The 13586-nt window shown below is 44.3% G+C and overlaps 1 protein-coding gene and 1 long non-coding RNA gene across 2 annotated transcripts in view; one reads left to right on the forward strand and one right to left on the reverse strand.

The window, feature by feature from the left end:
- The window catches only part of slc22a6l (solute carrier family 22 member 6, like), a 24053-nt gene extending 21442 nt beyond the window's left edge, over positions 1 to 2611 (reverse strand). The window contains exons 1-5 of the mRNA XM_061898499.1: positions 2338 to 2611; positions 638 to 1156; positions 458 to 561; positions 229 to 383; positions 1 to 148 (exon numbers count right to left, since the gene is read on the reverse strand). The exon at positions 1 to 148 is cut by the window's left edge and continues 21 nt beyond it. Of these exons, the coding sequence (XP_061754483.1) occupies positions 1 to 148; positions 229 to 383; positions 458 to 561; positions 638 to 1036 (806 nt within the window). The 5' untranslated portion in view covers positions 1037 to 1156; positions 2338 to 2611. The remainder of the gene's footprint in view (positions 149 to 228; positions 384 to 457; positions 562 to 637; positions 1157 to 2337) is intronic.
- The window catches only part of LOC133551606 (uncharacterized), a 34573-nt gene extending 31691 nt beyond the window's left edge, over positions 1 to 2882 (forward strand). Inside the window, exons 4-6 of the long non-coding RNA XR_009806528.1 lie at positions 1 to 99; positions 219 to 349; positions 2330 to 2882. The exon at positions 1 to 99 is cut by the window's left edge and continues 30 nt beyond it. This is a non-coding gene — a long non-coding RNA (uncharacterized LOC133551606). The remainder of the gene's footprint in view (positions 100 to 218; positions 350 to 2329) is intronic.
- Positions 2883 to 13586: the final 10704 nt, after the last annotated feature.

Below are 13586 nucleotides of genomic sequence, written 5' to 3' on the forward strand. Positions count from 1 at the left end.
TAGAAGGGAGAAGACACAGCCAATGTCAACCACCTCCAGTCCCGGACAAAGTAAGCGATGAGTGCCAGGATTAACTGTCCCAGCGTGTAACAGTAACCGGTGAGTGTCCCCACAGCCGTACGCACACGGGTCGGGATCCACTCCACAACTTTTTCAAAGAAAATTACATTGTTTCATGTTCAATTGAGAATTTTGATTCAAATGTGTATTTTTCACAGCCAAACTTACTGAGTGAGAATGTGTTGAGCCCCACGCCCGACAGCGCCATACCGCAACCAAAGCGGCACAGACAGAAGATGGGGAAGGATGTGGAGAAAGCGGCGCACGTCCCAGACACTGCCATCAGCAGGTGAGAAATGAGCAGCAGTTTGCGTCGACCAAATCTAAAATGGAGATTCACCATTTGTCTCTACCGTGCGTAATTGGGCAATGTTGGTCAGCTAAGATTCATGTTTACTTGTCTGCAAGACTTCCCAAGACAATGGATCCCACAAGAACACCTCCCATGTAGATGGTTTGGCCCATTTGCTTTAAAGAGCGCAGATCACACACCAAATCCCACTGAACACACAATTTAACATGCAACTCTAAACTGAGACGAATACAAATCCAATCCATCCAAGAAATGTAGCCATACCTCGGTTATGATAGTGGAGCTCATCTCAGTCATGTTATATGACCATCCATCTGTACACCCCTGCAAGGCAACTTCAACATCAAGTTCTCCCGGCTCCTCTGATTTGACGCTGACATTCTTGTCCAGTAGATGCCACTGTGGAGCAACATAACTTTGACACCTCTGATGCTTGCCGGCTTGGTCCAGCGGTATTGTGACTGTCAGCACTTCTTTTTGGCTGAGTTGGTACTCAGAGAGGTTTGCGTGCGCACTGCAGTAGTGAGGAGGCACGAATGCTACAAAGTTCTGTAGCAGGTTGTGACTGGCCATCAGTAGCACCGGAATACATAGCAGGGTCACATGCAGGATCTGAAAGCGGCCCGTGCTGCCCACCTGCTCAAGGAGGTCACCAAACGCCATTTAGAAATTAGTTCAGTTCTTACAGGACCCCCTCCGAAGTTGCACCAGGAGTTCTAGTTGTAAAGGTCCAGCAACATTCCTCGTTAGGTTCTTGGCACTGATGAGCATTCCCCAAAGCACCTGTGAAAATATTCAGGAAAATGTATGGCTTATTTATAGTTGTTTAAACAGTTTTATAATAAAACAATGTAGAGTCAAACTTCTTTGGGTGTACAATTTGCAATTTCAAAACAAAATCAAATTCAGGGTGGCCCAAAAAAAAAACCCACAAATGTTTATCGTCGTTAATATAAATGTTTTTTCTTTTCTTTGTCTGTGTGTTAAGGTCGAATTTGTGTATTAAATAAGAGAACAATAGCAGCTTTTTGGAGAAATCATTCTCTATGGAAAAGCAGAATTTTTGACTCGGTACGAAGTTCAAGGACTACGGGACTGTTCAAAAGCTTAATTCTAAAGTCCAAATAATGGAAAACATTTTTCAACATAAGAACGTTTGCCCCTAACACCGCGTCACTTTTTTGCCCTGGTGATTCAGTACTGTAAGGCTATTAATCATAAACCAACTTATCACTGACGTGGTATTTGTTTTTATCTAGGAATATTACAAGTTGTTTCCTTTTTTTTTTACACTTGTATAACACTAGCATAGTTTAGAAAAAGTGATACATGAATTTTGTAAGCCTCCTTCTGCACTGTTCATCCGGGTTGTTGGTAAGTACACGATGTCTTGTTTTTAAGCTTCATTATACCGTGATGAACTGCTTTTCACACTTGCATGACAGGTAATAATGTTGTAGACTAGGATGTATAGAGTTTTGTAAGCGTATTTCTTCACATCCCACATCAAAGTTAATAGCAAATACACAATTTATTTTAAGCTTTCCGATACAGTAGTTAGCTTCTTGTTTCACTTGATTGACTGTTAAGAATGTTATAAAGCATAATGCATCAAGTGTTAAATCTTCTTTTTTAAAGTGATAAGTGAATTTACAAGTGACTGTTTTTTAAGCTTTACATACTGTGCTTAACGCCTTTTTACACTTGCAGGACGGATGAGAAAGGCCATAAAGCGTGGTGTGTGGGGTTTGAAAGCTGCTTTTTGCATGCCCATCATCAAATCTAATGGCAAATACACAATGTATTGTTTTTAAGCATTGTGATACAGAACTTAACTACCTTTTAAACAAAGTTGAAAGTGTTACCTAAATGATTAGCTTGATTATTTGTATACTAAATGTATTCTCAAGCAACCACACGGTTCCTAAAACTGATTCCATTTTATCTGATTGGCAGGCACTTACCTGCGGAATAGGAGGAACGCTGTCTCTCAGGATCCAACTTGAAAGCCACTCAAAGCATCAAGTAAAATATTTGAAAAGGCCAAAACAATCAAAAGCAGGAAGGGTAAAGTTGTTGCTGCATTTCATGCAAACAATCACTCCAAATCCAGCGCTTTTTTTTTTACTCCTGAACTTTGGATTATTGGCATGGAGGGGGGTGCACAAGGAATTAGCCTCTCACTCTCATAGCTAACTCACTAAAGTATAAGGCAGAGGCTTATGACTTAGGGAGCAAAAAGAGGTCCAGCAGCAAAGTGGGCAGATACTGTACTTTAGTTTGTCTCTTTACCACTCCCATTCCTAATTGGTTACTACATTTGTGTGTGTGCCCACTGGTTAGAATTTTACAACTCAATATTCATCATCATTTAGATGCCCCTTTAGTAATGTAATATTTTAATAGGAAAAGCAAGTGTGGCAGTTCTCACTTTCAAAGATGACTGAGGGCTATCAGAGGAAACTGGTTCCTTAACATGGCAGATACAATAAATACCCCATTTTTTTTTTATTGTTTTGTTTTTGTGGAGGTGGGGTTTGTGGTTTGGGGTTCTCTGTTACCGTAAGCCCAAGCACTGCACAACAAACTAGTCAGTTTACCAGAGTATCATTCCACGGAGTTGAGAGCCCAAACAAAGTATCTAATGTGATGGTAACTCAGTCTCTATACAGTTTTAATTGAGCACGGCTGCAAAATAAGCCACAACGGGGCCAATAAAGTTGCAAGTAAAAGCACTTGCCTTTGCCAAAAAGAGTCTTTAATAAAGTAATGATAAATGTTTATCAATTTAAATCCTCATTGTGATGGTTTAGCATTGTTCTCTGCATGTAAAGCTATAATTATTCTCTATAAAAAGTGTTTTGTGTCCATATTGTTTGAGTCTGAAAGGGATTATTTGGATTTGCATCATCTCCTATGGAGAAAATTGATTTGGTTTTTGTCTTATGCATTTTTCTTCCGACATTTTGGAACAGATTAAAGACAAGTTCCCCTGTATGTGAAAATCTACATATTAACTCTCATGCTGAAGCTAAACGTTTAGCTTTTTGTTTGGCTGAACACTTTTGAGGAATGCATGCACTTGCGTAATGATCAGCGGGAGTTGTCAGGCTGAATAAAGCAGCAGGTGCAACAAACCAAATCAAAGCAAAACAAAAAGAAATATATTGTTTCAGCTGTGATAATCACATCCAGCATAGATACAGTATGTCCTCTTAAACTGTTGTTGCTTATCTAAAAGTAAATATAAAACCACAATAAATTAAATGTAAGCGAGTGCTTGATCCCGTCCAGTTGCAGACAGTTCATTAGGTACACCTGCACTATTAAGCTCCAATACATAAACTACTTTAAACAAAATGTACCTTTACAATTTTGAGAGTGCTATTCATTCAATAATATGTTTATTATAGTGAGGAAATTGGAGCTGCATGAACACACCGAGTAGCTTTAAACCTGATCTTTATTTTAGATGATTTACAATTGAACTTAAAATGGGCAAGTTGTTTTTTTTTTCTGTCCTTTTGAGCCATGCAGTGAGTTGTGAGTTTGGTGTTAACATTTTTAAAATGTACTGTTAGTCTGGAAGAATTGCTGTCTTGCAATATTTTACAATGTTCAAAAGCACTGTTGTTGTTACGTTGGCAATGGTGATACATTACTTAAGTTCTCTTTCCCCGTCGCTCTGTTAATAGTTACAAACACAAGTGCGGTTGTATAACTTTGACCTCGTCTTTAATGGAAATCAAGAACTGTGCACATAAAATTTGATGAAGTAACTGTGGTGGTTAAAAAGTGTAAAGCAGCTGATAATATCACATTGGTCTGCAGAGCTTTAAAAGGTACAGAGCAGTGACATCATCCCTGCTCATTGTGGGTGTGAAATACCGTATGTAAAATTCCCATTTATACAATATGAAAGTGACAGTTTAGATCTCACAGTGTAGAAAACATTGTGTTGCCTCCTTATAAATGTATATTAAAATCCAACAAAGTACATAATTTTATTGTGTTTACTGGCACTATTGTACCAATGATTCACAGGTTTTGTTAAAGTGTCCAGTCCTTTTTTTACTGGAAGACGTGCAGTGAACGCACATGTTGGGCGAAGTTTGTTTCTAAATCTCCATGCGACAAAAAAGAATAAGCACTCTGCCTAAATTAATTTTGTGTCGATCAGAAAAACAGTTTCCAAATAATGTCTTCAATGTTCTCCTTTATTTTATATATATACATTATATATATATATATATATATATATATATATGTATGTATGTATATATATATATATATATATATGTATGTATGTATGTGTGTATGTATACAGGACTGTCTCAGAAAATTAGAATATTGTGATAAAGTCCTTTATTTTCTGTAATGCAACTAAAAACATGAAAATGTCATACATTCTGGATTCATTACACATCAACTGAAATATTGCAAGCCTTTTATTATTATAATATTGCTGATAATGGCACACAGCTTAAGAAAACTAAAAAATCATATCTCCAAAAGATAGAATATTTGCTCAGACCAAGTAAAAAAAAAAAAGATTTAGAACAGCAAAACGAAATCAAATGTTTGAAAATGTCAATTAATGCACTCAGTACTTGGTTGGGAATACTTTTGCACGGATTACTGCATCAATACGGCATGGCATGGAGGCAATCGGCCTGTGACATTGTTGAAGTGTTATGTATGCCCAGGATGCTTTAATAGCAGCCTTTAGCTCATTTGCATTATTGGGCCTGGTGCCTTTCAGCTTCTTCTTCACAATAACCCACAAATTCTCTATAAGGTTCAGGTCAGGGGAGTTGGCAGGCCAATGGAGGACAGTAATGCCATGGTCAGTACACCAGTTATTGGTGGTTTTGGCACTGTGGACAGGTGCCAGATCATGCCGGAAAATGAAATCATCATCTCCATAGAGCTTTTCAACAAATACAGCTTCAATAGCCGTATTCCCATGGTCAATCCACTCCTGAACTCTAGACAACGGATGTTCCCTCAGTCAGCAATGGTTTGGGGAGCCATGTCAGCTGCTAGTTTTGGTCCACTGTGTTTCATCAAGTCCAGAGTCAATGCAGCTGTGTACATGCTTCCATCTGTTGAAAAGCTCTATTTTTCAACAGATTCAACTCAGTAATCTTCTTCCTTTAAACACAACGAGTTGAGTTTATACCAAAATGGATACATGGATGATACAGCAGAGGATTGGGAGAATGTCATGTGGTCAGATGAAACCAAAATAGAACTTTTTGGTATAAACTCAACTTGTTGTGTTTGTAGGAAGAAGAATACTGAGTTGCATCCCAAGAACACCATACCTACTGTAATGCATGAGGGTGGAAACATCATGCTTTGGGGCTGTTTTTCTGCTAAGGGGACAGTACGATTGATCCGTGTTAAGGAAAGAATGAATGGGGCCATGTATCGTGAGATTTTGAGCCAAAACCTTCCATCAGTGAGAGCTTTGAATGGTTGACCAAATACTTATTTTCCACAATAATTTACAAATAAATTCTTTAAAATTCCTACAATGTGAATTCCTGGATTTTTTTTTCACATTCTGTCTCTCACAGTTGAAGTGTACCTATGATGAAAATTACAGACCTCTGTCATCATTTTAAGTGGGAGAACTTGCACAATCGGTGGCTGACTAAATACTTTTTTGCCCCACTGTATATATATATATATATATATATATACACATATATATATATGTGTATGTGTGTGTGTGTGTGTGTGTGTGTGTGTGTGTGTGTGTACACACACTATACCTGCTTAAAGTACATTTAAAAACAACAGTAACTCAAATTCTTCTTTAGGCGCTTCAACTGCATCGCAAACATCAAACTGTTGTACGTTATATGCACTTAAAATTGACTTTTATTAGGCATGAGTTACTCACAGTTAACTTCTAATCCATGCTATTTAATTGTATTATTTTACATACCATGCAATTGTTTAATTTAACAGATATACTTCCTAAAACGCTTTTGGACAATCCTTAATTGTCTAAAAATTATTCCCATTAAATTTTGCAATGATGTTAACTGTTTATTGCTCTAGAATGCCACACCTGATGTTTATGGGTGTGACTGCATGACAACATGACCCTTTTATGTTATCAGAAAATCCTCTAATCCCCTAATATATCAGTGTATGTCACCATGGTTGCATCCTGTGTGGACTAGTTAAGAGGTGCTGCCCTCCGGGCTTAAAGTCCAGTCTGCTGCAGGACTTGTGCTGCACATGTACTGTTAATTTCTACAGTTCCTTGCTGTCCTATACTTAAGTTACACATTTGTAGCTCGGGGGTTTACATATTGTAAGGCTGGCCCCTTGAGAACCACACGGCTTACTTCAAGGGAGGTACGGCAGCTATATAATTGTATTTCTTTACTTTTGTTTTTTCCTGTCCAGCTACTCAGGCAAATCATATTGTTGATGTAGCTGCCGGTATTGGCTGTACAAATTTACTTTCCAAAGAAAAGTGTGGAATACTTTTCTTGTTGCCTTATTTGTATTTGACTTTATTAAATTGATTTATATCATTATTTGCCTAAGCCGGACCAGAGCAGGAGGGGATGGAAAGGGGGAAAAAAGGAAGACAGAGGGGGATAAGACAGAGACAGCAACAAACACAACAATAACAACAACAACAGAACAGCATCAGCAAATATAATACTGAAAGTGATAGCAAAGAAGCAGTTCTTGAAGTAAATATTAACACAGAAATGACTATGAACATTATTACACTACAAATGGAGCAATAGAAATCCAATACAAATAGTACTATTGATAATGAATAATAAAAAAAGTACTATTGATAATGAATAACAACATTTATTATTAACAATACACTTGTTTCAAATGTAACAATACATATATGTAATGATAACTTGAAATACAAAATAACGCAGATAAGTGGAGAAAAAAAAGAGAGCGAACTGTATTAACCTTGTCGATTGTTATAGTAACGATAGGTTAGGCTTTGTCAGTGTCCCGTGTGTGATCCAGTTTCGCCTAAAGAACAACGTTAATATATTAAAGTTAAAGTACAAATGATTGTCACACAAACACTAGGTGTGGCGAAATTATTCACTGCATTATGTTAGATGAAACGTGATTATATGCATGTATGCATTCAGTATGTGCTTGTATACGTACAGTTTGTGTATATTGTGGCAGATGTAAGAAACACAGCGTTGTTTCTTTCAGGTCTTAATTGCAAGACTGCCAACATAAGAATCAAACAAACACAACACAATATGCAATTTTTAAGTGTGTCCCTGAAGACACAAACCACACCCATTCTGCTGAACACCCAGACATCAAGTTATGGGGAAAACCTTTCAGGGGGCCTCACTCGCCTGCCGTAACTGGTACAATGTCCATCCAGCGGGGGAGCGGGTGTACTTTGTGGGGAAGAACAAATATCAGGGCGCGGTGGAGGCAAAGGACATACAACCCAAACAGCTTTTGGAGGGCGACCTCGGCGGGGGATTTGGCCCGGCAGTATTTCTTCACCCGCAACACAATGCGCCGGTTTGAGCCTGTCTATAGAAACGCATTCCCTGCGCCCGCCCATATCCAGCACAACATGTTTAGGACCGCGTTCCAGCACCCAAAATGGGCCATCGTAAGGAGATTGGAGGGGCGAACGGTGGGCGTTGTGACGTACAAAAACAAAACAGGCATTTTTAAGCTCCGATGGCACAAACGATTTAGGGAAACAGTGGTGGACCGAGCCAGGAGCCAAGGACTCCCTCGGCCAAAAGGGAAACGATCGCGGGGCACCACCCTCAGGTAAAAATTCACCCGGAACACGGCGTGGTTGACTGAACACCAATTCAGCGGGGGTCGCAGTGAGATCTTCTTTATTGGCCGATCGCAACCCGAGCATAACCCAAGGCAAACAGTCAACCCAATTGCTATCCACGAGAGCCACATGCAGTGGCCGGTGAAAACGTTCACATAAGCCGTTAGCTTGGGAATGGAAGGCTGTAGTACGATGCACCTGCACACCCAATGACTGCGCCAACGCTGATCAAAGCTCCGACACGAATTGGGATCCCCTGTCCGAAGTGATATCGGATGGTGTGCCAAAACGCGCAACCCAGGCCGACATAAACGCATGGGCAACGTCTACAGAGTCAGTGGAGGAAAGAGGAACCGCTTCTGCCCATCTGGTGGTACGATCTATCATCGTTAGCAAGTGTGTATAACGCTGCGACGGAGGTAAGGGGCCAACTAAGTCTACGTGCACGTGGTCAAACCGCCTGACCGGAATCGTAAATGGTTCGAGGGCTGCCTTAGTGTGCCGGTGGACCTTGGCGCGCTGACATGCCACGCATGCGGCTGCCCGCTGCCTAACATCCTTCCTAAGGCCAGCCCAAACAAACTTGGCACCAACTAACTTGACGTAAGCCCGAACGCCAGGGTGCAACAGAGAGTGTATTGCGTCAAAAACCCGGCGGCACCAGTCTACCGGGACGACAGGCCGAGGGCGGCCAGTGGACACATCACAAAGGAGGGCGGGACCGGCATCTTGCACCACCACCTCCTTGAGCACAAGCGCCGTACCCTCAACTTTGATTGCGCGGATACCGGGGATAGCGGGCTGGTCGGCGGCCATTCCCCAAAAATTTAAACCGAGCTGCACGGGCCACAGGAGTACGCGTGAGAGACAGTCAGCCACAGGGTGTGCCTTACCGGCCACATGCTGAGTGTCTGTAGTGAACTCACAGATGGACGACAAGTGACGCTGCTGACGGGCTGACCAAGGCTCCGTGACCTTTGACATGGCAAACGTCAGGGGTTTGTGGTCAACAAACGCCGTGAAAGATCGACCCTCCAACTGAAAACGAAAATGGCGTTTTGCGAGATACAGTGCTAACAATTTTTGGTCAAATACACTGTACTTACGCTCGTTATCTCGCAGTTTGTGACTGAAGAACGCAAGGGGCTGCCACACATTCGCCACCCGCTGCTCAACCACAGCACTCACGACGACATCAGACGCATCCGTCGTCAAAGCCACGGGCGCTGTAGAAACAGGGTGCCAGAGAAGAGCAGCCCCAGCGAGCGCGGATTTAGCCCTCTGAAAAGCTTGGACCCACTGAGGAGTCAATTCGAGGGAATCGCTAGCCTTTTTGTTACGTATGGCACTATAAAGAGGCTGCAGGAGGTGGGCAGCGCGCGGAAGGAACCGATAATAAAAATTAATCATGCCCAAAAACTTCTGTAGAGCTTTGACAGTGTAGGGACAAGGAAAATCCGCCACCGCCTGCACCTTTGAAGGCAAAGGAATCGCACCCTGCGACGAAATACGGTGACCTAAAAAATCAATCTCCGACAGCCCAAACTGACATTTAGAAAGATTTACGATCAGGCCGTGCTCGTCAAGATGTTTGAACACCTTCGTTAGGTGTGACTGGTGCTCCTCAGCTGAAGGACTCGCCACCAAAATATCGTCAAGATAAACAAATACAAAATTGAGCCCGCGCCACAGTGAGTCTATTAATTTTTGAAAGCGTTGTGCTGCCCCCTTTATGCCAAAAGGCATACGCAGGAACTCAAAAAGCCCAAACGGGGTTATTACTGCGGTCTTGGGCACATCCTCGGCGCGCACCGGAACCTGGTGATAACCGCGAACTAGGTCTACCTTCGAAAAAATGGCGGCACCAGCCAGGCGCGCCTAAAAGTCCTGGATGTTCGGAATAGGGTAGGAGTCGTGCGTTGTGATGTTATTAAGGCGGCGGAAATCCCTACAAAGGTGCCAGGAACCGTCTGACTTAGGCACCATGTGCAAGGGCAAAGCCCACGGGCTATTAGAACGCCTAACGATGCCTAAACGCTCCATAGTAGCAAACTCCTCTTTAGCGATGGTCGATTTAGCCGCGACAAGACGGTGCGCGCGCGCAAAAACTGGCGGGCCCACCGTCGGAATGAAATGTTCAACGCCGTGTTTAGTGTCCGTGGTGGAAAAAGCGGGAGTGGTTAATGACGGAAAATCCGCAGGCAAACGCTGAAAAACATCACCCGATACTGAATAATTAGCGTCTGTTAACGATCCAAGTCCCCCTGCTTTACATGTAAAAGTTGAAAAAGACACAGCATCAATCAATCAGCGGTTAGCAATATCAACAAGCAGTCCATTAGCACACAGAAAATCCGCGCCAATAATGGGGACCGCAATGGCGGCGATGACGAAATCCCACTGGAAATTGCGTCCATTGAAGCACACAGTCACCAACCTGGAGCCGAAAGTGTCGATTGACGAGCCGTTGGCGGCACACAGCAGCGGCCGGCAGCCACCTGTCGCCTTGTCCGCATCTGTGGCAGGTAGCAGGCTGTCTTGCGAACCGGAGTCCACCAGGAAACGTGTCATTGACGACGAGTCAGCGATGAAAAGCCGCTCGCCGGCTTCGCCGGCGCCCACAGCCGCTACTGAACGCCGGCATTGGAGTTTTCCCGGGCCCGTGAAAGAGCAAGGAGGGACACACCGTCGAACTTTGGCGGCAAAACGTTGATGGAAGAAGCACTGGCTGGCTTCGCGCCTTTTCCGGGTAGTGACTCCTGCCACTACCGCTGAGTCCGCGTTCTCCATCGCCTGCAGCGTGGGCGCTTCCACGCTCTGCAAGGTCAACCGTCTGGAAGCTAGAAGCACCCGGTCAACTACTTCAGCCAAGCCCCGGTAATCGCCGGAGGCCAAAGACGTGGAGTTAGCTAGCATCGCACGGGCCGCAGGTGGAAACTGCCGCAAGAAAAGGTGCGGGAAAATTAACCCGCCTTCTCCGGATCCCAGCAGCAACAGCATACTGTCCATTAAATCTACGGCGGTGCTATAGCCCAAACCCGGCAGGGAAAGAAGTCTATCCGCCCTCTCAGCGTCAGACTGAGTAAATCTCCGAAGCAGGAGATTCTTGAGGGCAGGGTACATGGCGCTCTGTGGAGGGTTTCGCAAAAGCTGCATCGCGCGGCGATTGGTCGCCTGTTCGAGTGCTGCCACAACCAAGTGATACCGGCAGTCGTCGCAGGTTGAAAAGAGACTCGGCGTGCTGGAACCATGATGCCGGTTTGCTCTGCCAGAACTCCAGAAGCTTGCAGGTTGCTAGAGTTACAGGTTGCTGGAGATGGGGAGACATGGCCGATGAAGACACCTCTTCTATGCAAAACACGTCGGGGTCACCAATGTGGCAGATGTAAGCAACACAGCGTTATTTCTTTCAGGTCTTTATTGCAAGACTGCCAACATAAGAATCAAACAAACACAACACGATATGCACTTTTTGCTGAGTGTGAGCATGGTCCTAGTGCCCGCCACAATATGTATGTTTCTACACTGAACGTGCGTGTGAATGAATGTGCATTGAGTGTGTAGGTAGGTATGTATATATGTATATAAATGTTTGTACGTATGCATATATACAGTATATATGAATATTTGTGTGTGTGTGAGTATATACAGTATGTCAGAATCAGAACAGTTTTATTGCCATTGTTTGAGAACGGGTTCACAAACTAGGAATTTTTCTTGGTGCAATCGTGCAACATAGAAGACATATTAGACAGAATAGGTAATAAGATGAGCTGTAAGTGAGCTATCAGATCTTGTTCTTGTTCATGTGTCATATGGCCGAGGGGAAAAAAACTGTTCAGGTGGCGGGAGGTGTGGGTCTGGATGGACCGTAATCTCCTGCCTGAAGGGAGAGGGAAGAATAGTTTGTGTCCAGGGTGAGAAGAGTCAGCTGTGATCCGACCGACACGCGTCCTGGAGGAGAACAGGTCCTGGAGGGATGGGAGCTTGCAGCCAATCACCTTCTCAGCAGCACGTACGATGCGCTGCAGTCGATGCTTATCCTGGACTGTGGTGCCAGGGAACCACACGGAGATGGAGGAGGTGAGGATGGACTCGATGATGGCTGAATAAAACTGCACCAGCATCTTGGTCGGCACCTTAAGTTTCCTCGGCTGCCGCAGGAAGTACATCCTCTGCTGGGCCTTCTTGATGAGGGAGCTGATGGTCGGCTCCCACTTGAGGTCTCGGATGATGGTGGTGCCCAAGAAACGGAGGGAGTCCACAATGGAGACGGGGCGGGAGAGTCTATCAGGGTGAGGGGGGATGGTGGGGCTGTGACTTTCCTGAAGTCCATGATCATCTCTACTGTTTTCTTGGCGTTCAGCTCCAGGTTTTTGAGGCTGCACCAGGACGCCAGCCGGTCCACCTCTCTCCTGTAGGAAGACTCATCGCCATCTAAGATGAACCCGATGAGGATAGTGTCATCCGCAAACTTCAGCATTTTTACCGACTGGTGACCGGAGGTGCAGCAGTTTGTATAAAGGGAGAAGAGCCAGGGGAAAGTACACAGCCCTGAGGAGTACCAGTGTTAGTGGTTCGACTGTCCGAGACAATCTTCCCCAGCCGCACGTGCTGTCTTCGGTCTGTCAGAAAGTCCTAGATCCAACTGCAGAGGGAGTCGGGCACGCTGAGCTGGTAGAGCTTGTCTCGTAGCAGTCCAGGGAGGATGGTGTTGAAGGCAGAGCTGAAGTCCACTAACAGGATCCTCGCGTAGGTTCCTGGGGAGTCCAGATGCTCCAGGATGAAGTGTAAGGCCAGGTTCACTGCATCATCCACATACCTGTTTGCTCTGTAGGCGGACTGCAGTGGGTCCAAATGTGTATTTGTATGTACAACTTATTTGTCTACCAGTAGGTACGGGAGCTAAAGTACGGCCCCAGCCTCCCAGAGAGCCCCACCCAAAACAACAGGTGTGGCGCCCAAGGAACAAGGGACCACCGGCTCTACGCAGCCAGGCCTGCCAGAAACAGAAACCCCGGCAGGGCTAGCAGCAGGCCAGACAGATGCGCCTGACAGAGAACAAGGCACGGGAGATACAGGGGGACAGCCAGCTCCCAAGTAAGCAAGAGACCATTCCCCACGCGGGCATAAAAGCGGGACACCCTGCCCCAAGGGGCCCAGAGACTCCTCGCAATCGGACAGTGATACCGCCCTCGACCCACCAGCAACCGGCATTAGCCCTGAAAAAGTGAACCACTGTGAATACTTTCTGGATGTACCGTATTTATAGCGTGACTATCTAGAGGGCGCTCGCATTCGAAGATACTATATGCATTATATCCCACCCTCTTATCGGTACAATCATGTAAGCTACGCCTTACTAACAACACTAATTGTACTACAAGG

The sequence above is a fragment of the Nerophis ophidion genome, linkage group LG04 (assembly GCF_033978795.1).
Source record: "Nerophis ophidion isolate RoL-2023_Sa linkage group LG04, RoL_Noph_v1.0, whole genome shotgun sequence".
Classification (NCBI taxonomy): Eukaryota; Metazoa; Chordata; class Actinopteri; order Syngnathiformes; family Syngnathidae; genus Nerophis; species Nerophis ophidion.